The 26,290-nt window shown below is 40.1% G+C and overlaps 1 protein-coding gene across 1 annotated transcript; it reads right to left on the bottom strand.

Moving 5' to 3' along the window:
- Positions 1–1,236: 1,236 nt before the first annotated feature.
- On the bottom strand, positions 1,237–26,290 carry IP6K2 (inositol hexakisphosphate kinase 2). Its single transcript, XM_082210345.1, has 6 exons — positions 26,132–26,290; positions 10,341–10,636; positions 8,024–8,246; positions 6,823–6,998; positions 4,189–4,364; positions 1,237–2,021 (listed from the first exon to the last, which is right to left on the bottom strand). The coding sequence occupies exons 2-6, from the start codon at positions 10,540–10,542 to the stop codon at positions 1,524–1,526; spliced, it is 1,275 nt and encodes a 424-aa protein (XP_082066471.1). The 5' UTR covers positions 10,543–10,636; positions 26,132–26,290; the 3' UTR covers positions 1,237–1,523.

The raw sequence follows: 26,290 nt of genomic DNA, 5'->3' as shown, positions 1-26,290 counted from the left end.
CAAAGAAAACTAAGGAAAACGTGGGGAGAGGCTGTGCTTTAGAGCTAGGTACCTATGTGAACATGCAGTTTCATTAATAGCATCAGTGTCTCATATAGCAGACCTCACTAATACAAGACTTACATTGATTAGCAGAGTGTAATCATATGGGGGGAGAAGGGCTTGTTGATTATTGCAGAATCCACTGTTTCATTTGCAGGAATTTGTTGGTATTTCCTGGTTTCAGTTATTGTGAAAAGATGCATAGCTGTCCTAGGTTTGTACCTGCTTATAAACGAGATTGTGTCGGTCATAAATGTCTTTCTTTAGGATTAAGCCCTTTGAAACCTGGTCAGATAGGTGGGCTAGAAATAATAAAATTATTATTCTTATTTGAAATAAAATAAAAACATTTTATTTCTTGCCTTGGAAAACTGTGTGTGACTTGGCTCAGGACTTAAAATGCAATTGCATATTCTGATAACATGGTGAAAAATAAACACTGAAGCCAAACATACGCCCAGGACACAAGCAAGAGATCCCACACAGGACAATTTATGTGAATTCTCAGCAGGCACAACTTAAAAGCCATTCCGTACAGCTCCAAGGGGAAGAGTTAAAATGCTTACATTTAAGAGTCTTAAGAGTCAACCCCCAGCTTGGCTCCAGTGGGGGGGGGGGGAGAAGCAGATAACGCAATAGTCAGAGAGGAAAAACAACAAATGCCCTGCTCCACAACATGATTAGAAAGACCAAGAAATGAGGATAGGTAAGAGGTGGGAATAACCATAGCTGCCAAGGCCTGTGTGTTTGGTATCTTAAAGCAGGCATGAGACATCTCATATATCTGTTGATTGTTGGGATCAACTGGGTGCTTTTAATTAGTTTATTAAGGCTCTGCAAAAGGTTTCACCATTTGCAGGCAAGGCTTATGGACGCCTCCAGAAAGGCCACCAGTCGCTTTTGGAGGGAGTAGTGCAGACTCTAGCAACATGGGCTTCCTGATGTGTTCCTCCAACACCTACTCTCCACCAAGGAAATCCTACTTGTAGGTAGTTCCACTTGTTCTGGTTCTACTATTTGTGGGTGAGTCTAATATTAGGAATACACTAGGATAGCTTCTTAAAAATAAATATTTCACTTTATGAAAAAGATGTGAAGGGAAGATCTGTCCACCTTAACCAAGGGATAATAATCTGCTTGTTTTAACAAAATGACCAAAAACATCCCAGGTCCTTGGAAAGAGAACATTATCACTTACAATGAACAAAAAGAATTTTATTGGTATATATACACACAGGAATAACAGAGGTATTTGAATAATCAAATATGGAATGTTCACGAGAGTTAAAATAAATAATAAAGATACCCAGATGTGTCAGTGCTAACTCTAGCACCACTAAAAGGAAATGCCCGAACAGCTTTGACTCTGATGGGGCCATCCCAACAGAGTCTGTACAGGTTGCTACCACCAGAAAGTGGTCAATATTTCTGGAATACAAAGAGTCACTATAGTGCTTTCTACTGCTTTGCATTCTAAATGTTTATTCACTGCTTTCATCTCTTATTTCTTTAATAATAACTATTAAGTTTTGAAGTCCAAAAACATAACCCGTGTCTTGGCCCTCATGCACCACGCTATCTTCTCCGTAGTACCTGCAAGTTGTATGGGCAAAGTCTATCATTCGAACATCAACTGAGCTAACAGTAGGCTTATAGGCATATGCGCCTGCCGATTCATCTGAAGACTCCTCTGAAAGGCCTTCAAGGTCTTCTGGATCAGAGTCCACAGCTACCTCTTGTAATTCCTTTCCATCATAAATGATGAGCAAAGAACTGGAGTAAAAGCGGTAAGATTCCTGTTTCTCCAAGACTGATTTTAATTCAGTCAGTTTCTTTAGAACAGGTTCAAAGAGTTCTCTTCGCAGGTATTTCCCATTATGAAAGAACTGGTAAAGTGCTTCTTTAAATCCTTGGACTGAAAGCTTCCTTCCATGGTATTTATTCATAAACATTAACTGGCCAGAACCTGGCTGATAAACCTGTAGAAAATACAAGGCAAGAAAAGGACTTGTTAGTACTGAATGAAACAGTAACTTTGAATTAAAACCATCAAAAAATTATATGCTTCAGAAGAGAAGGAAAACTTTTCAAAAGTCTTCTGATATAGCTGAAGGAAGTCAGAGGTGGAATATTCTAACTGCCAAATCATTCATATATAACATGTTTTAATTCCAAAGCAGATTCTTAAGGTGTATATTATTGTTTTTCCATTGATGAAATAAGACCATGGAATTTAAGTAGGATTAGAAATTTACTTGGCCACTATTTAAAAAGTCAAGTTACAACATGCATAATGGCATTTGGTAACTCAGGCCAATAACAGCAGTATCATGCCTATGCTTGTTAATTCATTTTGAAAAGCTACTGGTGGCAATCTCATGAAGGGGAAAATGGCCCTTTAAATAAAATTATTGTGTATGTCTACATCACAGAAGAAATCAACAGCTTGAAGCATATAACTGAGACAATGAAAATATAATTTAACACACCATAACAAATCATATTAGTATCTGCTAAAATGGTAGCAAAGATTAATGAGTCAGTCCTTGAAGACTAAACTGAAATGACGGTACAAGCTGGCCCTCAAATGGATAAAAATTAAGCATGGTGACTAAAACTAGGATCTCTAAAAGCAGAAAGAATGAACTAAGAAACTACTGGAGCAATATCCTGCAGCCTGAAATAAGGAAAGGGACTATGAATACCACGTTTATACCTTCCAAGCATCATTTGCAAAGGAGATGCTGCTGTTAAAGGGAAAGCACAGAGATGTTTACCACTAAAAGTAACAAAGGAAAGGAAAAGTGGGATAGGTGACCTCTTCTAGTTGTACAGAAAGATGAAAAGTTCCTCTCTCATAGTAGTCATTCCATTCAAACCAAGCTTGCATAAAAGGATGCATAGAGCCAGCAGAGAAACAAAGAGCCCTAACTATCTTTATTGTCCATACTGCCCCATTCACTTGCATCTTTCACTTACAGGGAATAACTAAACAGCCAGGCAGAACAGCTAATTGCTACCACCTACTCTACCTCTGGACAGTGAAAACACCTGCAGTGAAGGGAATAAAGTGCACACAGCTAGGCAACTTCCACCCAGATGTCAGTCCTTCTGAGCAATATGCTGTGATCAAAGTCACTGTGAACAGCCACAATGATCCAAAGGGGAAAGAAGCAGCTTCAATATAATTTTATTTATTTACTTTTAAATTGCAAGGTGTCTTAGAAATCTTTCCAGAATGAAAGGTGAAACAAACAAACACCCTAATAAATAGTAACAGCTTGCCTTACAGTTACAATCATGTTATTTGTGAAAGGAGCCTTACTTTGGTTGTTTTTATGAAGTGTGCACACTACAAAGACTTGGTGCAGACTAACACAAAAAATCCTTAATAAAAACTATTTTTTTAAAAAAAGCAAGGGTGCAGCCTATTAGTATCGTAAATAATTTGCAGTTTATCTGCATTCAAATTTAGTCTTTCAGGACTCCAGGACAGAATCTGCACTTAAAATAAATAAATCTGCTAGTATGGGAGGGAAGAGAATGTATTGCTAGAGAGGATTTTTGAGTGCATGCTTCACTCCATGCACATGCATGTGGAAACGAACTCTATGTGATCATCTCCCATATTGGATTTCTTAATCAAGGACAGCCTGATGGTTAAATAGCAAATTCCATGCATGGTGAGAGAAAGGCACAGTGGCTCACTTTCTCCGCTCTTGATAAGGAAGAGCATTGCTCTCAAGTGGCCCATCCGCCTGATTACAGTGATACTGCCACGTTCTGGAGCTTTCTTCAGCAAGATGGTGAATAAAATGTAAAATTTCTCAGCTAGAAAAGTAGGAAGTGGGAAGGTTACAAAATTGCCTAAAATGAGTAACACCACTGAATTTTTTTGAATTAGAGAAAATGAGGACACCATTCTTAAATTGCCTGAAATATATAATGAAAAATGTACAGCGCCACTGCACTTAATTCTACTATTTGATGACAACTGTAATCAGTAGCTCACAAAATTCAGAACAGTGCAATGCTTGCCTAAGGAAAGCCAGAATTTTTCCACTTGAAGAAAACGCAAGTAGAAATTGGTTTCACTCACAGTCTAATAAGCAGAAAGTATTCATTCCTGCTCTTTCTGAAACTCACCTGCATACCACAAACTCGGACTCCTATAACTGCTGAAGTGCTCTGCTGACACTTCCGGATCTGATTCGCCTTCTTTTCTTCAGATGCATCATCTCCATGCTGCCGGGTTCCCATCTTGAGATCTAACACACAAGGCACCTCATAACGCGAGGTTAGGTTTTCCAGTAAGATAAATTCTGTTTAGTTAAGGAAAGCTCAGAAGAACTGTGACCAAAATTACTCTTATACTTGAAGCCGAAATAAAGAAATGTCCCAACCAATAATTAAAATTCTCAGTGTTGCCCCTATTATTAGAACTTGTACAACTTCACTATTAATGACTGGCATTTTAAACTCATTGTTATCCACCTTTCACTACAAGGTCTCAGGGCAGGATACGAACATTCAATAAAACATATTAAATACCTTACTTGGAACACAGAGTTTACTATAGTGCAAAGGAGGGGGAACAACCCAATCTAAAATTACTCATCATCTGCTCCCAGATGACCAATGAAGAGTCTGATAATGGTGCCAGGTAGAGTGATGCCCCTTTGCCATGGGGAAGGAGTTCCATAACTGGGCATATTTGGGGGGGGGGGTAACTACAGAGAAGGTCCCCACAATACCACTACCTCTCGAGCCTCAAATAGTAGTGCTCCCCCAGCAAGGCCTCCCCTGCTGATACAGGCAGGTCTGTATCATAAAATGCTTTGTTTTCCACAAACCAAAGAAAAGCATTGTTCTCTGAGATGGAGATTTAGGACAGAATCTATGAAACAATCAATTTGGCTTCAGCAAGCTTTTGCTCTGACACATAACTCAGGTATAACCTTGGATAAACTATTCAGCTGCTCTTCTCAACTGTATAAAAATATTATAAACTATCCCAATCAGATATTGAAGATAAGTTATCAATATTTCAGACAACTCCATCAGAAAATTTCACTACAAGGCTTGTGCAGAGAACCTGCATATTTTCACTGAACATTTTTCAGTGTTCTAAGGGTTTAATGATCCCCTGAAAAAACCCATTAGCAGTTCTTATACAGTGGTACCTCGGGTTACAGACGCTTCAGGTTACAGACTCCGCTAACCCAGAAATAAGGTAAAGGTAAAGGTACCCCTGCCCGTACGGGCCAGTCTTGACAGACTCTAGGGTTGTGCGCCCATCTCACTCAAGAGGCCGGGGGCCAGCGCTGTCCGGAGACACTTCCGGGTCACGTGGCCAGCGTGACATCGCTGCTCTGGCGAGCCAGAGCCGCACACGGAAACACCGTTTACCTTCCCGCTAGTAAGCGGTCCCTATTTATCTACTTGCACCCAAGGGTGCTTTCGAACTGCTAGGTTGGCAGGCGCTGGGACCGAACAACGGGAGCGCACCCCGCCGCGGGGATTCGAACCGCCGACCTTTCGATCGGCAAGCCCTAGGCGCTGAGGCTTTTACCCACAGCGTCACCCGCGTCCCAACCCAGAAATAGTACCTCACATTAAGAACTTTGCTTCAGGATGAGAAGAGAAAACGTGCGGCAGCAGCGGGAGGCCCCATTAGCTAAAGTGGTACCTCAGGTTAAGAACAGTTTCAGGTTAAGAACGGACCTCCAGAATGAATTAAGTTCTTAACCTCAGGTACCACTGTACATTCATTTCCAGAAGCATACAGTAAATAGGCTACTTAAAGGCAAAATACAGCCAAACATCATCATTGTGCCACATCAGAGAACCAGCAGCACATTTATTATTTTTGGCACACAGACCCCCTTATCTATTTGCCTCCGATGGCAATCACAGAATGTCAAGGTGTCTACAAGCCACTCCCTGTAGACTGTATCTATATGATTTAGGGAAGTGGGTTTACGTGTAGCACACGAGCTCTTTATATACACAAAGAATATGTGTTAAACATGATCTCCCTCTATCAGATATTCTACTGGAAATACAAAGTAGAGAAGAACAGACAGTAAGCTGCTGGCTCTGTCACTTAAGAGAGCATTATTTTTCTCCTTACAACTGAACAAAAAAATATACATACTTCTTTGCTCCGATTAAAAAAGCAAACCAAGATACATTTGAACTTGTGAGATTAAGCCCTCTGGTGCCATTTGAGGAAAGAATGTTGGTGGTTCCAACATAAAGAAACAGCAGAACTTTACTTCACTGGGTCTATCCACTAATTAAAGCATGAGGTTCCATTTATAAAAATTAGATGTGCACTAAGGAATATCTTGGTTTAAAGGCACATCTGTACTCATACCACTATCAGCACAGATCACCCCTCAACAGAATGTACTGGCTTAGAGGTAGATTGGCTTGGACTGCAGCATGACCAACATTGTTCCTTACATAATGCAGACAACAGCACTACCATCAATATCCTCCACCAACTGCAGAGATTACACATCAATTGTGGGCTACTGTAAAGGTAAATGGTCTGCAGATTTATGTAGCATCAGCCTAAGAACTATGTGAGAGCCTGAATTCCAACAGCAGAAAATAGTACATTGTAGTCACTTCCATCAGCCAATGCTGAGAAACACAAATTTGGTCTAAAAGTTCCCGTTTGAGTGACTTGTCACATTTGATATTTAACTATTCAGTTCCTACGATAATGTGGTTCTTGTTCAGTTGTCATACATTTATTTGCACAAAGGATACTATATTGATTCCGATGTTTTGCATTTTCCTTCATTCGCTTTAACTGCTGCTGATGACATTTCATACTCCAAGGATTATGGTGTTTAAACTGAGAACTGACATTTCCTTTTTTCTCCACACTGTAATACAGCACTTCAGATTTCTTCAGCAATTCGAATTCTTCCTCTAACTTATGGCTGAAAAATAAGAACCAAACCTTAGTATTAGTGGTCAAGTGGAAATATCCTAGCCTTTCAAAAATCATTTGAAAATATTTGTGCTCTGCTAGCCTTCACTTGTGCATTGCTTACAACTAGCCTATTTTACAATGATTTTTAAACTGAAAAGTGGTATCCACTATCTTTCTTATATTAACCAAGTAATTTGTCCCATGGTTTCTCAGTCAAGCCTTCACCCATGTTTTTAAAAGAGTACTGGCATCCGATGAGCACTGATTGTAGTCCACAAAAGCTACCATATTTTTTGCTCTATAAGACTCACTTTTTCCCTCCTAAAAAGTAAGGGGAAATGTGTGTGTGCCTTATGGAGCGAATGCAGGCTGCGCAGCTATCCCAGAAGCCAGAACAGCAAGAGGGTTGCTGCTTTCACTGCGTAGCGATCCCTCTTGCTGTTCTGGCTTCTGAGATTCAGAATATTTTTTTTCTTGTTTTCCTCCTCAAAAAACTAGGTGCGTCTTATAGAGCGAAAAATACGGTAAATAAGTGCCTTGTTTGTAAGGTGCCACAATATTTTTGATGGCTTTTGAAGCATCAGCCTAACATGGGCTCTTATATATATATTTGAAGAGCATTATTTAACAGTTGCCACAGTTTATAACTTTCAAGATTCAAATGACACCATGTTCCAGATATTCTTCTCCTACTGAAAATGCCTCAATCTAATCCTGAAATCAATCAAATTAAATATATTGTAGGCCTGAAAAACTAGAATTTCAGAGCTCCTTACTTAAATTTGAAAAATGACTTTCTAGGCACAAAAATGTACAGTATACAACCCTATCCAGTTTTACCACACTAAGTCTGTAGTTTTATACGGTTATCTATAAGGAAACCCATTAAATACAATGGGAACTGCTTCCAAGTAAAAATGCTTAGGATTGCACTGCATTTTTATTTTTATTTTTTGGTAATTCATGAGATTTGAGTGTACACAGAAGAATCATGTTATTAGCTTTTGCTTTGCTTACTCTTTTTTTAGTTACCTTTTCATTTTCTCTTCTTTTCGGTGCTGTCGAACCCACTCCTTAGTTAACTTTTCATTTTCTAGCAATACAGTCTTTTTATTAGTCCACCGTAACAATTTATTTTTAGGTTCACATTCAGAATTATCTAGGCTTTCCAAGTTATCATGGTCCCCATTTAATGGATATGCTATTAGACACAGGTTTCCGTCTTCATCCTCTTCAAAGCTTACCGATACCACACCTTCAGAGGAAAAATAAGATATACAGTTAACATTAAAGAAATGAGAAGCATATACAGCTTACAACACAACATAATTTTGCACTAAGAATATAGCAACTTTGGTTTTTCTCTTACCCCAGTCCTTAGTTTTTTATCCTGCCACAGGCCAAAACTCATCTGTCAACCTAACAAATATCAAAACATCTAGACAAAGTGACACCTCACAGAGAAGACAATTTATCATGAAGACAACACATTAATGAAACAGGAGATTCTTCTCGTGAGCAGAATCACATAGGAATCAAATAATAACAGGAGACGTTTTCAATTATTGAAAATTTTTATTATTTTCTTTTTTTAAAAAATCTGACTTATCTGTCCCTAAAAGAGATGTAAAACATTGTATATTTACATCTTGCAGTGAAATGTGCCCTGCACAGAAACACCAAAAGCTTTAAGTTTTGCTTAACAGCAAAGCTAAAAGCACTTATCCAAACAAATGGCTTTCAGGAGGGTTAATAGATTCCAGGGAAAAGGAAAGGCTTGCAAGAGCAGAGCAAAACAAGAACAACATCACACATTACAACAGACAACTAATTCAAAGGGTTCCACTTAGAATCACCACGTTTAATTTTACAATTTTTATTTTCCTTGGGGGAATATATTTTATTGATTTCAGTTATGTAGCAGTCTTGCAAAGGAAATAACAAAATGAAGTACAAAACAAATTTGACTGAGATACATCAAAACATGGTGAACTTTGAAAGCATTTTGGCTTCCTCATCTCAGAGTCTCTAGAGCATTGTCTTATGTTTTGAGAGTCTTAGAGGAAAGTTCTGACAGTGCCATATAGGAATGCTATGGCAGAAGTTGTAACAACTGGCTGAATGGGGCTTTTTTTCCTCAGTCCTCTCTCTTTATCCTGAAATCAATCAATCTGTACATTCTTGCCGCTCATCACTAGAGTTCTTGGCGAGAGACTGGCACTTCTGAGCAGGGCAGGCAGCTCTGGGACCTACAGTAGCAAGGGTAGGGAGTGCGGAAGCTCTGACTGACAGTCCTGCTGCCCACACAGGAAAGAGCTACAGGAAAGGGGGGGAAGGCAGCTAGAAAATGGCCTTTGACTTTATCCTGGAAAAAACAACAGAGATGGACCAAATGAGGCCCCCCCTTACCCCTGAATCCCTCCCACACATCTCCAAAAGAGAAAAACCACATATGCTAGTACAATTTATTACATTCTATCAAACATTTATAAAGTACATTTTCATCTATTCATTCCAAAAGCTTGTAATGAGAAGTTTTCAAATGTTTCAGTAAGCGTGCACATCATATAGCAATACAACTAAGAGACATCTCTTAGTCTTTTAATTGGTGAAATAGTGGTTGCTTTATTCAGTGAATAAATATAATACAATGTAAAAAGGTAATCAGATTTTTAAAATTCGGGTATCTTTAATTAAATTCCAGTAGTACCTCATTCAAAGTTAAAAGTTTTGGTCAACTAATGCAATGCTAAGAACTGGAATATCTACTCCCACATACCATCTGAGACAGTCTCTTCAACGGTATTTCACCTTTTGCCTACCTAATGACCGCATTTTTCCCCCCCATCTCCTTAAGGGCAAAAACAAGCTGAATATGTTTTAACAGTAAATTTTAACTTCCCTGCTGTGCTGACCAAATTGTTAGAGGTAGAAAAGAATCCAAAGAGCCACAATAAACTTCTGTAAGACAAGCAAATCTTATCCAGTTTATTTTTTGTTTTGTTTTAAAAAGTGCACACACACACATACAAATCAGAAAGAAGCAGCACATTATTACTGAAAACATTTACAAGCTATTATCAATATACTTACCTACCTGTGCCTAAGGCCGATCTATAGGCTATCATCAGCAGAGTTGTTCTACTCTAATGCTGTTATCCAGCCCAAAGACCCACTGGCAAGCATCTCCACCCTGTATCTCCACAGCCTGGCTCAGACAATATCAAAATGCATGAAAAGAAATCCCCTAAAATCTCTTCAGCATAAGAGACTTTAGAGACAAAACAGCACATTTGGATTTACAAAAGGAATAAAAAAGCCCAACCCCCTTCTAAGGTTGGTAACATACCTTCATACTGAGGAGTGAATTTACGCATTTCTGTAGGAAGGGTCTCATAGAACAGGTGTTCTCGCTGGATAAGGGGCTTACAGATGGTCTTGTCATTAAACCGGAGGACACAGGAGTGACCTCCAACCTGATGAACAAAAGGCTCTAGCAGGACGCCTTTGGAATAGTGCTCCACTTCCATAGCTCCAAATGCCGGGCTCATCCTTGTAGCACATTAGACACACCAATGTGGCAGTTGTGAAGGCAGCTCACACAGAGATCGCTTCTCCAGTATATGTTTATTCCCGCTAGAAAGTCTATGGAAACAGAAGAAAATCCCTTTTCGTTTAGCAACGTTGTCTGAAAGAGCACAAGTAACAGATTCTTTCGCAACCAAGAGCGAGAGAAAGAGAAGTGAAACTCTCCGCTATGAAGCAGAAACTGAAAAGAGCCAACAAGCTCTAAGCACTGAGACAAACAGGAGTGAGGTCATACCATAATCTGCATACCACGCCTCTCACAATTTTAGCCAATTGGGATTAGCACACAGCTACTAGGCGTGCCTATTACAAAGGAGCAGGGAGAATGTCAATGCAGAAAGTGGAAGGGGGAGAAGCACTCGCACTGTTTCTCTTGGCTGTTCAAATCTGCTAACCCTTGCAGCATTTTATTATCAGCACAATAGTCCACAGGGCAAAACTGTAGATAAATGACGCATTTCCACTCTTTTCTCTATATCATATTACGGATACCCATCTAGCCTTCTAAAGCCTGTCGTAGATAGAACATGCAAATAACACTGTGCTTCCATTTGATGCTTCCTTTCTTTTAGTCTGCATGCATACATACACACGCTATTTATTACTATTCATTTTAAAAAGAAAGAGCCTGGCCACAACCTAAACTAGCCTTTGAAAAGAGTTCCTCAACACCATTTTGAACTCCCCAGGTAATAAAGGAGTTTGAAATTTAGCTTTTTGAGCTTTTTTAAAAGAGGGGTCCCAGAAGAATAAACACAAGCATTTTCCATTTAATTATTATTAGGTGAGTTTGTATTTTTGCACTTTAACTCAAAGGTTCTCAGGATGGTACTTAACAATATATTAAAATATACAAATCCATTTAAAAACATATAAACAGCAAATATAAAATGAATCAGAATGTCAAATTAGCTTTTTGAACTCAAGAGTTTAAAGAAAAGCTTTAGACTTCTGAGAGCAGCTTCCAAAAAGAGAACTGAAAAGAATTCATGTTCAGAAAACTGTGCATACATAGATCACACAAATAGACAGAAATTCACAATCCCCCTCATTTGTAAAACACATCAATACCTATCGTGCATATTTCCATAAAAATAGTATGTTCAGCATTGCTTGTTTTATTCTTAGCAACCTTATCTCCAACTTAAACAGGAGGATAATCTTAAAAGTTTACTCTGTATCTACATATGTTTTTCTCCTTATAAGATGACAAACATTATATCGTACAGAATTAGAGTGGTCTTCAAGACTGAGGATCACACATTTAGAAGCTCAATGGTCTATTTTGATCATCTTGAAAAAGAAAAGCAGAGATGAGCTAAATCCTATTAGCAAATATAGCAAAGGTCTAATATAGTTTAGTCTTTAAGATTTGTAGCTAAAAATAATGTGACCACTGGTTCTCCCATAAAGAACGTTACATGAACAATCATGCAGCTAATTCTGAGAGACCACAAAGTGTTCTAGGTCGCAGACTTATTTTTAGATAGACCCAAGTACAGGATCACAGTGCAAAGCTGTGCAAAGCATGTCATCTTAGAAATAAATCCCAGAATTCAAAGATCCTTGCTTCCAAGTAGGTGTGCACAAAATTTATCTTAAAAATTAAATGGCAATGGATTGCAGAAACAAACAACTCTTTTTTTATAAAAATTGATAAATTTCTAGAAGTGTATGTGTGCACATGCACAAACATACAGACACACAGAAGGATTTTAAACAATAGATGTGTATGTGATACTGATAATATTGAACTTATTAGCACTGAGGATACTTAATTCTTTTTAAGATACATTTTAGATCATTTTCAATTTTTGTGCATTGTTTTGTTGTTTGCTGCCGTCGGTAGAGTGAACAGAAATTTAACAAATGCTTGCTGGACCATAACAATATTATGATCAGGAACACTACCCGGTGAAAATACAATGTAATCCACACTTAACAAAATATTTTGAGCTCAATAACTTCATACCTGTGATACTACAGAAGATAAGCAATGAGTATACCTAATGTTAACTCTTAATGGCTTACTGGTGTGAAGCACATTCTGACTACCTAACTACTATTGCATCCAGTCCATTTCTGCAACATACTTCTATCCAGAAGATGGCACTATTTTTCCAGTTCCAATGAATTACTCTACGATAGCAATACCCTCAGATAAAGATGCATCCAATGATCACCTACTCGGGGTAAGATGCATTGGGTTGTATTCCTACTCAGAATAGACACTGAGTCTATTTTTGAAATATGGCAACCCTAGCTTACTTCCAAATAAACAAGCTATTGAAATTATGACAATACATTCAAGAAATTTTGCTCTGTCATCATAACAGAAAATGCATGCATGTGTGCAAACACATAAAGACTTTGTCAAAATAATCTCTGCAACCTCTGATCCTCACAGAAAAATGTATTTGCTACAGATTTCACCTGATACGCAAACGTATGCCACTCTCCACTCTTCCCCAGCGAGCTCATTAATTTTTCAAGCGCTTTCACAACTTGTTTTCTTTCATATACGTTCAGAGCAGTCCACAGAGGATGCTGAACTGTGTGTATTTACAAAACTGCATTCTCTTGGGTATCACCCAGGACATGATTCAACAGGCCCCACCTTCAAACATGAGCATAAAAGCTGTCTCTCATACGGGGCATGCATAATATTCCAGTATTATGCAACAGAATCTTGCTTTTGTTCTTCATGCATTGGTAACCTCCTGCTTACACTACAGAAAAACATTTCCTATTAACATGCCCTTGAAAATGGATTTGAAAAGCATCACAATTAGTCCAGGTGTTGTAGTCCCTTATTTACTGATGTGCATTAAAGCAGTTGTGACTTCATTGGTTGTCTTTTTACTTCAAAGCACAACTCATAGGTGCTGCTTTTTTAAAATTTAACTTTGAAGTCCTAAACAGACGGTGTCTTGCATACCGCACCACAGAGCATCTTCTCATACATACTTCCTCACATAATATCTGGCATGGGCTCTACACCTTTTCACATGCTGTCAAGATCTAGAAGTGGAGCTGGCCCTTCTCTGGCATCTACTCTTTGGAATAGTCTTCTCTGGGAGAGCAGACATCACCATCAATATCACCTCTCTTCCTTGAATCCTTCCCATTGGGTAGATGACAGTAGATCACACACACCTGAGAGGGAGAGGGGAAAAGCAGCTGGAGCAGGCCCTGAAGTAGTCTTTGCCTCCCTTCCCTGGAATTTTACTTGTGATTACATTATTGTTCCCATACCAGAGAATGATCCCTCATAGTGAGCATATGGTGAAGCAGAGATCTAAATCACAGGCTTCACAATTCATAACTTGTGTGTTTAACCACTTCACTAAGTTTTCATGGTTCATGGTTTTATTTACTGCACATTTTCAATCTAGAGACTGTGTTACCTATACTGATCTTGCTGGTCAGAAGTCCATGTGTAAGCTAAGAGGGATTAAAAACAGTCCCTGTGGGGCTTGCAGCATACTTGACATTTAAAAAACCTGTCTGAATGCAGTTCAAGGCAATCCTAAGCTACTAGGCGTCCCTAGGCAAAGTTTTGTTATGTACAGCTTTCCAATGATCCATTCCTGCTTTAGATCAAGGTAACAACAGCATCTTTATTCTTCACACTTCCACCCCAAACAGGATTTTATGTCTTTTCCCTCATAATACCATTTATGTAACTCTAAAGGAAAAGCGTTTTAACTCCTGCTAAATCTTCTGAGTATAAAACATAAAGTATTTTAATTATTAACAATCTTCCCCAAGAACATAATATCCTACTTAAATATTGAGATGCAGAAAATGACCCATGTGCCTGGGAACATGGAGTTCAATTACTGAAATACAACAAACGCTTTTGTTTTGGCAATAGCCTTTCTAAAAGTCTCCTTTTCCCCCCCAAAATGGCTAACTCTCTCTACTTCATTTTCATTATTTCTGCTCTCTCATTTCTGTCTAACTACAAGTTATGCCCTTAATGAAAAAAATCTTAAGTATTTATTAAACTATCTAGAAAATTATCCAAAATACTGGCTATGCACAGTCTCAAGCATTCAGCGTTTAACTAAATGCATCCTTGAAATAAAAAACCTAGAATAAACATTGGGTGTTGATATGAATGGAGCCATTAATAGTCACTACTTTAAAAAGAGTAAAGGGAATCTGAATTGAGGTGGGAATTTTTAAAGTTTAAAATTTGCAAAACTCTTGCTTTCCCAATGAGCAAGCCACGTGAGTGAAACTCCTTCACATCAGTCTCCTACCGTCCCTCTCTTTGTTGGCAGACTCTTCACAATACCAAATTGCCTATCTCCCCTCTCTCACTCAATTATTTTGCTTAAATGAACAGACTACCTACTTCTCATCAAGGAAGAGACTGGATGTTGAGGATCAGAAAGTTCCCTGGTACTTGGGACACCTACAATAAATATTTTCCAGCTACTTCTTACAATGATTTTCTTGCCCTACTAGACTAATATGTTCTGGTTTTTCTCTACACATGGAAGTTCCTCCTGAGAAGCTGAGAATGCAGTTTATTCCCAAAGTCCTTCCCTTTCATTTCATATGAACCAGGAATAATCCTCCGGCTTTACACTCACAATTGCTAGAATTACCATTCCACACATAAACCTGCTTTGGGAGAGGCAAGAAATCCATCCATAATACTTTTATCTATCCTTTTGTCCAAAGGATCAGGGCAGTAGAAGTGAATAGCCTCACAGCCGCCCCAGTCCCCAGAAGACATCTCTAGTCACCTTCACGGGATACCAAGAACAGCAGAACATTTCAATGTCCCCATTCCTAGCTTCACAAGGAGCAAAAAGTAAGTACTGACTTAACAGGGAGCCCACATTATCTAGATATATTTTGTTTCAGAAAGTTTAGTTTTTCTAGTTTTAGAGATCAAAATATATGCTAAATACCAACAGACTTCCAACACTGGATTTAATAACTGGATGGAAATCCTACTTCAAGTCCTATCACTGCATTCATTACGTCAGTACCAGCAGCATTATGTATGAATGGAAATTTTTCAAGAGGTTAATAAAGCAGAGCTCCCATAAGAAATCAGCATCAGCAGCAGGGATGGAAGCAAAGTTTCTCTTGAGAGAGAAAATACAAACAAGTAAAGCAAGAACACAATGATGCAACAGTGCAAAGAACAAAAAGAGGTCAAGAGAAAATAGAACTGTTTATTACATATTTGCCAAAAAAGCTTATTTTTGAGGCAGGATGTGTAGAGACTATTTCAACTATTTAAAAGCATGTGATCCTTAAATCTCCTTGATGGAAGTTAAATCTAAAATTAAGCATCACATCTTAACCATGGAAAATGGTGAAAGTTTTATTATCAGTCTAGAACACACACATCTGAAATAAAATGTCACAGTACAGATGAATGCTGTTTGGTGGCTTGCAATTCAAAAGAACAAGATCAGCAGAAATGTAAGTCTATTTTTTGCATAATATTAATCAAAATAAAAGTCACAGTAGATAGAGATGATTGCCTCTGAAAGTATTGTAGAACTAAAACCTACACTGGGGTTAATAATAATTAGGCTTCACGCATCATTAGCTGTACAAATGGAGAGGGGCAAAAAGAGGAAGGGCTTCGTCATGCTGATTGCTGGACTCATAATTGGGGCAAGGGAGGGGGAGAAATCAGCTCCTTAACTTCTTCAACAACCAAATGGCACATAAGCTTTAATACATTATCATTTTAATTACAAAATGATCCCCTCTTATATAAAGAAAGATGAATTATTAAAAATAACACCAAAAAAAGAAGTCAAATATTTTCCTTGTTAAAACTTTAAAAAGTAATTTCAGGAGATCTATGACCATATCATGATTACGCTGCTCAGCTTTTATTTCCATTGTACTCTCACAGGACACCTGCAGTCAGCAAAGGACATGCAAACAACATAGTTAAGTAAATGCAAGGTGAAACCTTTAAAGAGCAGTGTATCAGTCTAGAAAACTGCAAGATCACATTAAAGGCAAGAGGGCAATGCCTCCTCTACTATCTAATTTATAAACCTTACATGTAGATATTACAAGAACTGACCATATTTGGTAAATGACAAGAAACGTGAATTCAGACAAGACAACCTCAGATGAATTTTGTGAAAATGTGAGAACAGTATTTCACATTTCTGACATACACAGGTAATGTCACAATTCTGTGACATTTGTTAGGGTTATGATGCAGCTTTAACTATTGCACACGAATCCATGCATGCACAGAGCCGTTAAATGAACAACGATACAGTGGGTGAGGGGGGAGCTCTGGCCTTCCAGATAATGTGGGATTGCAACCTTCAGTCAGCATGGCTAATTGTCAGGGTTGATGGGAGTTATAGTCCAACAACTATTTGAAGGGCTGCAGATTTCCCATGCACCTGCTGTACAAGATCAGGGTAAAATAAAGTAAAAGCTCCTCTATGATATAGCTGATTTCTTAATTGCATTTCAAGCCAATGCACATTGTGTAGCTGACCAAAAAAATAATAATAATCTGTAGAAGATCCAGTTTAGCATCTCTGCATGTTGCACGAGAGATTAAAATTTTCCATTGCAGGGTAAGTTTTTTTCCACTGTTCCCATGTTCTCTTTCACTTCTCCTCTTTAAAGGTTATTGGATTTTGAAACAATGCAGGAGTAGGGTGTGGACTCCGTATCTGAACTGAATGTCAGTAGTTTGTCACTTAATAAATTATACATTTTAAAACATACCATACTGGACTTTATTTAGTAGCATCTAATCAATTTCGATTTATCTAGCAAAATATTTCTTCAAAAATTTGCTTTCCTCTTCTAGCACAAACTATACAAAATACCAAGACACAAAATGACTTGGTTAAAATTGTCTGTAATTTGATTAAATAACACAGCTTGGACACACTTTTAAAAAATGAGGATCTCCCAACCCAACAAACACTCACCCTATTGGACCCCCCCCCCAAAAAAAAATCATTTAAACAAAATGTAGCCTTAAGGTTTTGGAAATATGCTTGCTTGTTGTGTGTTGGTTGGTTCTGTCTGCAATGTCCAGATTCTTTCTATTATGAGTTGCCATAATGAGTGTACATCTACTTGCATTAGGAAGAATGCAATACAGTGGTACCTTGGTTCCTGAACAGCTTAGTTGTCGAACAAATCGGCTCCTGAATGCAGCAAACCCAGAAATGTTACAATTTGCGAACGTTTTTTGGAAGCCAAACATCCGACACAGCTTCCGCTTGAGTGCAGGAAGCTCCTGCAGCCAATCGGAAGCCACGCCTTGGTTTCTGAACTGTTCTGGGAGTCGGACGGACTCCCAGGACGGATTAAGTTCAAGAACCAAGGTACCACTGTATATATGATAACAACAACAGAATACATTCAGTTAACATTATTGTTTGTGAATCTAACTGATGGCCCATCATCCCTGTTGCAATCAATACATATTGAAATTAATCAATCTTCTGCTTTAACCATCTAACAGGGGCAAGGTCCAAAGTGGCAAACAGCCACAGAAGAGGGGAGACAGAAATACATGTGCCCAGCCTATTTCTACTATGTCTCAGGCCATGCCTAGCAAGGAGAAAATAGCTCCCATGAACACCTAGGGGAAGGGGAAAAGAAAGCACGAAAGAAGTATGGACAAGTCCAGGTAGGCATAGTTAAATCCAACCTGAATAGATACTTGTAGATACTTATTAAACAGTTGCAGGTTTTGGTGTCTTCGGGTGTCTTCCCGTGTAAGAGTCGGGGTGTCTGGGCGACGTAAACAGTTGTCACAAGTAAACTATATTTTTTTTAAATTAAAAATCAAGCCCTATTAAGACTGGTACAAAAAGTAATCAGACAGAACTGGAAAATCTGAAAAACAAGGTAATGATTAAGGTTGCTATTGTTTTCAATACCCTTGTTAGAATGACATTAGAATACCTGCCAGGCATTTCACCAGAATGTAGTTATTCTGTGTGATTTTATAATATATATATATATATATATTTTTCAATGGTAGGACCACACCCTTATTCTTACTTACACCTCTTGAAATAATTCCAATATATGGCACCTTACAGTTTTACTCATTTACAGACCTACTGTGACTCATTTCCTGTTAACTTCTAGTGATTGCTTCTACTAGTCACAGCAGTTTGCTACTGATTTAAATACTATACAATGGGCCCACAAACAACACATAATATACATACGTGATTGGGACCTGAGGCACGCAACCGAAAAATAAACACAGTAGAACCTTGGTTTTTGAACATAATCCATTCCGGAAGTCCGTTCAACTTCCAAAACGTTCAAAAACGAAGGATCAAAGGGCTGTTAGCAAGTTCAATGGGGAAAATTGAGAAACGCGCCTCAGAAGTGATCCGACGTCCGAGATCCGTTTGAAAACAGAAGCATTCACTTTCGGGTTTTCGGTGTTTGGCTTCTGAGATGTTCGGCAGCCAAGATGTTCGGAAACCGAGGTTTGACCGTACTGTATTTTTCCATGTATAAGATGCCCCTATGTATAAGATCTCTATTTTTTTAATCCAAAATTAAGAAATCAGTATTTAAAACATGAAAAGGGGCAACTTTTTTTTCATTTAGAGTGCCAGGGAGAGCTTTTTGGGGGAGATTGTCTTCAAGCCCAGGCAGAAAGTGCCCAAGATCAAAACAGGCGGGCAAGAGAGGGGGAAGAGAGGGGGCCTGTCCATTGCCCTCCCGCGCTTTGTAGCCTAAGCTGCAACCTGCCCGATCCTGCTCTGCACGAAGACCGCGGCAGCAGCGCCCAGGTCCTGGTTTCAGAGCCACCAGAGCTGGGAGCAATCCAGGAGTGCTCACAGCCAACCGCATCTCCTTGTACAGGTCAATGTGAAGCAGGTGGGCACTGGAGCCAGAGAAGCCACCCCCTCCCCTCCCCAAAATAACACCTTCAGTGTGGATTGGCAGCCGCACAGCTTAAGTCACCAAACTTTGGAACTTTGGAAGGTCAGCTGAAAGATTAGGAAGGCGGGCAGAGTAGAGTCTTCCAGACAGGGCGACGAGGCGTCCTCTTCAGTGTCGCACTAGAGGGGCTTCTACAGGATACCTCGTGAAGCTTGAGCTCCATGCACCAGGCTCACTCCTGGCTGAGGGGGAAATAGTGCCTCTGAGCATGAGCAAAGCGCCTTTCCCCACAGTGTAGCCTGAAAGCAGTCAAGCTATCCAACCCTGCCCCACATTCACATTCTGTGTATAAGATGACCCCCAATTCTTGACTGAAAAAAATCAGCAAAAAACATTGTCTTATACACGAAAAAATATAATAAATGGGGAGGAGAAACCAGTTATGGAGATACCGTATTTTTTGCTCTAGAAAACTCACTTTTTCCCTCCTAAAAATTAAGGGGAAATGTGTCTGCGTCTTATGGAGCGAATGCAGGCTGCGCAGCTATCACAGAAGCCAGAACAGCAAGAGGGATTGCTGCTTTCACTGCGCAGTGATCCCTCTTGCTGTTCTGGCTTCTGAGATTCAGAATTTTTTTTTTCTTGTTTTCCTCCTCCCAAAACTAGGTGCTTCTTGTGGTCTGGTGCATCTTATAGAGCGAAAAATACAGTAGCTCTTTGAGCCCTCCAGTCTCTAGGAAGGAGGCAGGAAGGCTCTTGAAGCATCCCAGTTCCAGGTTAGCAAGGCAGAGGGCAAGGTCCGCTCCAGACAGGTAGGGATGGTCACACAGGAGGGTAGTTCCAGGGGTTGCTGGCTTTATGTGATTTTGCCTTTGCATACTGGCCTCGGAACCAAACCCTCATGTAAGTGGCAGGCCTACTGTATAGAGATTTACAACTAATGGAAGGCAGTACATAAAGTGGCTTGTAACACCAGTTACAGAGCCACCTGCTTAAGAAAAAAAGTCCTAATTTGCCTGAAAAAATAATGACACAGTCAGACCTCCTTATAAAGAGAACAGCAAAGGACTCTAATATAACTTTATTTTTTGCTCCAGCCTATCTTCACAGCCCTAGTTGGGTGATTCCCTCATGAATTTGACATGTGATAAGCTTATTACCTCTGCCATCATGCCACCCACTCTTTGCCATATGCATATTGAGGGGGAACATCTGTAGAGGAGATCCTATGTGTGTAGGTTTCCCCCCTCCCGCCCTGCAGCCAGGGGGGCCTGGCTTAATAGACTACAGTATAGTGCAAGCATAACTTTTATATGCGCTGGGAAACAAAAAGCATTGGGTGTCTTGCTTTATTGTGATATTCACTTTATTGCGGTGGTCTGGAACCAAACCCACAATTCTCCGTGGTATGTAGTTCTTATATTGACTAGCTGGAAAAAGAGTTTAGGGACACGAGAAGCTTGATGAAGCTGGTCCTTTCAGCAGAGCTGGCAGAAAGTCTTTTCTCTTGCTGTTGGAATGACTGCTGCCAGTTAAAGGAGAGTAGGTCTGGTGGAGCTGGGTTTTTCAGGCATAACTGATGGACTGGCCCTGCTTCCCACTATCTCTCACTGTTGCAGCCTGCTGGAATGGAATGTGTGTGCATCATCTTTTAAAACTACTCTGGATGCTTTTGAATGGGTGTAACACATAAGCTCAAGGTCTCATTTCCCAAAAAGTTGCTACTGCTGTAATTGGTGACCAGCCATAGCACTGCCAGGTCTTCCCACCAACATCAAATACAAGCTCTTGAATTTCCTACTTCTTGGGATGGGGCTGTAGAACAAGGAGTACTTAGAAGTTATGTGCGGCACCAATGCTTTATTTTTCCACAGAAAAAAGTTCATTAAGAAGAATTAATGGATGCCAACTGAAAAAAATCAATATAATGCAAACTTGGCAGTTTCATTTCAAAGTTTTTAGCTTTCTTTACTAAACACAAACATGGAAAATTTAATCATTCTCTATGGCAAGTGTGGGGAACTCTTTTCAGTCTGAGAGCCACATTCCCTTCTGGACAAGCTAGTGGGGTAAGGGTCAGACAACAAAGTAGGCAATACTATTAAAAGTTAGTTTCACATTCAAATCATGCAACTACAAAGTCACTTAGATGCCTTAGACAAGCCTCCATTGTACAAGTGAAATATGGAACTAATAATACAGTACTGATCAATCTTAGAGAACTGTAGTTGTTAGGATTACTGAAATAATATATAAGGTGTGTTTTAAGATGAATACAATTGTAGAGTGTAGTAGCCATGACATAAATGCCCATTCAAGGACAGTCTCACATAGTAAACAATCCTTATTGGGGGGAGGAACTGTAGCTCAGGGCACATACTTTTGATGAAAAGGGTGCCATATCAAACTGATATCATTAGTGTAAAAACAAATCAAGTAGCAAGTAGGGCACCACTGCAAGTCAAAGTACTAGGCAATACTGGCCTCAACTGATAAATTGTCTGACCCAGCTTAATGTTCCTATTACCAAAGCACTCACACTGATCAAAATGCCTTTGGTTTCCAAAAGGGATGGAAGATGGCATGCTGAATATTAACTGAGAAGAAGCATAAGTGTCTATAACAAATATCAGTTGGGCATCCAGAAGTTAAGCTGCTTCTAGGATCCTAGGCTATGTACCTCACCTTTCACAGCATGTATAATTTCATCCATCATGTTACATACATGCTAGTTCAGCAGGTCCACTACAATAACAACTTCAGTGCTTTCTGATTCAGCATTGTTTATTCTATAAATGGCACCACTGGAAGACATAATCTGGAATTCTGAAATGTAGTGCAATTGGTATGTTGATGACACACAGCTCTATCTCTCGTTCCATCCTCTAACCACAGAGAAGTTGTGAAAACTCTGACTTGGTATCTGGAGTCAGTCTTGGCATGGATGGGAGCAAACAAAATGATCCTTAATCCAGGCAATGACAGAACTCCATCTGAAGGACTAAGTATGAAGTCTGGGGGTACTCCTGGAACTAATCAGATTATGTAAGCAGGCAAGAGTGCCTTTTACCAGTTTTGTCTAGTTGTGGTCTTACTTAGAAAGCATGGATTTGACTCGTTACTCATGCACTAGTCATATTCATAAATCACAGTAATCATCTGGGCTGGTGCAACATTGTCTATGTGCGGCTGCTTTCAAAGTTTTAAAAGTGCAATTGGTACAAAGTGTATTTGCCAGAATGTTTGTTAGTGTGTGGGACATAACACATTGATATTATATCAACTACATCTTTTTCTGGCCTCAAATTAAAGTGTTGCTTTTAGTCTTTAAAACCCTCAGTAGCATGGGACCACTTCCATCTACATGAATGCGCTCATTCCTTAAGAATGGTTTCAGGGGCTCTACTCTCCAGTTCATCTTCATTGGAAATATGGCTGGTGGGTATCAGGTACAGGGCCTTCTCACTGATGGTGCCAGTTCCAAAATACCCTCCTGGGGAGATTGGACAGGCTCTACTTCATCTCACTTTAGATTCTGTGAAACTTTTTATACAGACATCTACACTACTACCTTGCCCATTCCAAATAAATGTCGTCGTACCTTGTGAGTGTTCCGATTTCCGAACCCTCTTTTGGAAGCCGAACGTCTGACGGGGCTTCCACAGCTTCTGATTGGCTGAAGGAGCTTCCTGCAGCCAATCAGAAGCCATGCTTTAGTTTCCGAACATTTCGGAAGTTGAACAGACTTCCGGAACAGATTCCGTTCGACTTCCGAGGTACAACTGTAAAGGGGTGCTAAAGTTATCTCTAGTTGAAATATGGCATCCTAGTCAAAACAGATATGCATCATTTTATTTATACAGTGGTGCCTCGCAAGACGAAAAGAATCCATTCTGTGATTCTCTTCGTCTAGCGGTTTTTTCGTCTTGCGAAGCAAGCCCATTGACGGATTTAGCTGATAAGCGGCTTAGAAAAAGGGGGGGAGGGGAAAAAACCAGCAGGAACTCGCAAGACATTGCCGTCTTGCGAAGCAAGCCCATAGGAAATACGTTTTGCGAAGCACCTCCAAAACAGAAAACTCTTTCGTCTAGCGAGTTTTCCGTTTTGCGAGGCATTCGTCTTGCAATGGATAGCAGAGGCATTAGTCTCTCCAATCCAAGTAATTCAGCTAAATGGATTATGAAAATGCAAGGGGATCATACAGCCATCTGTGTCATCACCACCATCTCACTGTGAAGTGACTGGCAGACAGCTATAAGATCTTGGCTCTCACATGCCAAACATCCCCAATGACTGTGGGGAACTCACATAAGTAAATTTGGATTATGTAAATACTTCACCTCAAGCAACAGAGTACTGCCCCTTACTGGCAAAAGGGGTGTAAACAACCAAAACAATCCAGTTAACTAAGATGTCAATAGCATTTATTATAAATTGACTACGTGCAATATATCTCCATTAATTTCATTTATAAATCCTAAATCGGGGACTGAGAACCTGTGGCCCTCCAGATGTTGGAACTTCAGCTTCCATCAGCTCCAGGCAGCACAGTCAATGGTAACAGATGGCAGGAGTTGTAGTACAACATCTGGAAGGCTACAGGTTACCTACCCCTATCCTAAATAAGCCAATTTATGTCCAGCTTGTCCTTCTATATCATACCTTATCACATATCAGAAGAATATGGAAAATATGGTGACATGGCCAATGTAATGATGGTTGACAGTTTGTTGTCTAGAAACTGAAGGATCACTCATAACTGATGGGAAATAACCACTCCTGCTCACTGCACAATGTAGCCTTGAAGTAATCACTGGTGACTTAAGCTGTTTTCACTATAACCATCTGGTGAGAAGGCTGACATCTTTTGTCAATGATTAAGATATGGTAGCCATCTTCATGTATTTTGGATAATTTGGATAATTCTGTACCAGGATGTAAACTGGGAAGCTTTGGAAAGCTATTAAAGTTGATGTGGTACAGATAATAATCCACATCTCCTCAAGAGGCAATGGACCACCATATGCATTTCTATCAACATTCCGGAATCTCCAAAGCTTCCTGCAGTCTCCTTGGCAAGCTACTTCACTGGCTGCCTTCTGGTTACAACTTTGTTCACATAACATTTCAACTAACTTTCAACATGACTGCTAGCAATCACTGAACTTCTTCCATGTGTGTTTTGTTTTACCTACATTTTTGCACACTTTTGAGCAATTTGATCTGAAAAAGCATTCTAATTAAATGTTAAGAGCTTTGGAAGAAGTTATTTGGGTAGATACTGACTTACTGTTAGCCATGTTAATAATATGCCAACCACAGCAAGTCTGTAGGGCATGGTGTGCTATAAAATCAGGCCGAAACAGAAGAAAATTACATCAGAAATGTAGAACACTAAGACTGTGTCATGCGCATATCAAAACAACCACAGTACCACAGGCTGCTGCTACTATTTTTTCAGGGCAATAAAAGGTCTTTCAACACACAGTGTACTGCCTGGGAAGAAGTCAATTAGACGTTAAATTAAATAGCTAATAGGTTACTACAATGTAAGACCAAGATGTTCCAAATTCATGATACAAATCTCATACAAATACACCAGGCAGGTGCAACATGTGGAGAAAGGGGAAAAAAACACAGGAGAGCATATACAAGTACCTGGTTAGTCATCCAGTGTTATTTCAAAATTGCAGAGTAACAATGAGTCATGCATTTCCCATCACAATAAAAGCTTTAAACCACACCCACCCAGAAGTTCAAAGTACCTCACCATTTTATGACCTCCTGGCCCTATGCGAAAGGTTTTCTAACCCTGCGTACACCTTCCGATAAGGGAAAGATAAAGGAAAGAGAAATCTCGCCCAAGGAGAGAAGGATGACGATTCAAGTGTTAAAACAAACCCAACATAAAAGTGCATGTATAATAAAAACGCAATAAAGGGGGAGGGTTTGAAATGTTCGCATCAATTTTCTCCTCCTGCCCACCCCCGCCCGACCATTTTCAGTTTGGATGGCCGGTGATGCGGGCCCACATAACAAGCCAAACGCAACATAGAGGGCGAGAGAGAGGTGCTCAGATATACCGAGCGGCAAACCAATTCCTGCCGGGTAGAAAGTTGGGAAGGGGGGATTGCAGAGAGACAAACGAGGGGGGGTCCCACATCATATGCGCTGGTACTGGGATGTGTGGGGTTTGAGGGGGCAGGTAGGGGGCACCTCAAAGGCTTCGTTTCCTCAACCTACCCCTCTCCTAGAAGCATCCCTTGGAAACATCAAGCCTCCCTCTAAGTCCGCTGCCTCCAACGACGCTGCCACGACGGGGCTTTTGGGGTTTCAAGGGCTACAGGAGCCGCAAGAGCTTGTTACCTCAGGCGGGTTGCCTGAGGACGACGGGAGAAAGCAACGTGGTGCCGGGGGAGAGCGAGAGGGTGCGGATGTGGCAACCGGCTCCACCCGCAGGGAGAAGGGGCGGAAGATGGTGGCCCTGCCACCCAGCCGCCGGCTCTTCTCAAGCCGGCATGGAAGGGACCTTTGGGCTCCTATCCCGAGATGGGATGAGACTCCTCGGTTCCTCCTCACACCCTGAGACACCCAAGGGTGGGAACCATAATGTTGGTGGTGACGATAATAATAATAATACAGTAATAAAAAAACGAGAGATGCGGTTACCTGCCAAATAGCTCCCCGCCAGCAGCGGCTTCGACTCTTTTGTTTCTCAGAGGCCAAAATGGCGGCGCCGAGCGGGGCGGCCCTTCCCCCGCTGGCAGAGGGTAGGCTCCGCCCCGTGCATCTCCATTGGCTCTGACGGAGCAAGCCTCTGCTGATTGG

This window comes from Podarcis vaucheri (genome assembly GCF_965113315.1).
Source record: "Podarcis vaucheri genome assembly, chromosome: 2".
Classification (NCBI taxonomy): domain Eukaryota; kingdom Metazoa; phylum Chordata; class Lepidosauria; order Squamata; family Lacertidae; genus Podarcis; species Podarcis vaucheri.
Note: the sequence above shows the minus strand (reverse complement) of the source record. Positions and strands in the feature narration are given on the sequence as shown.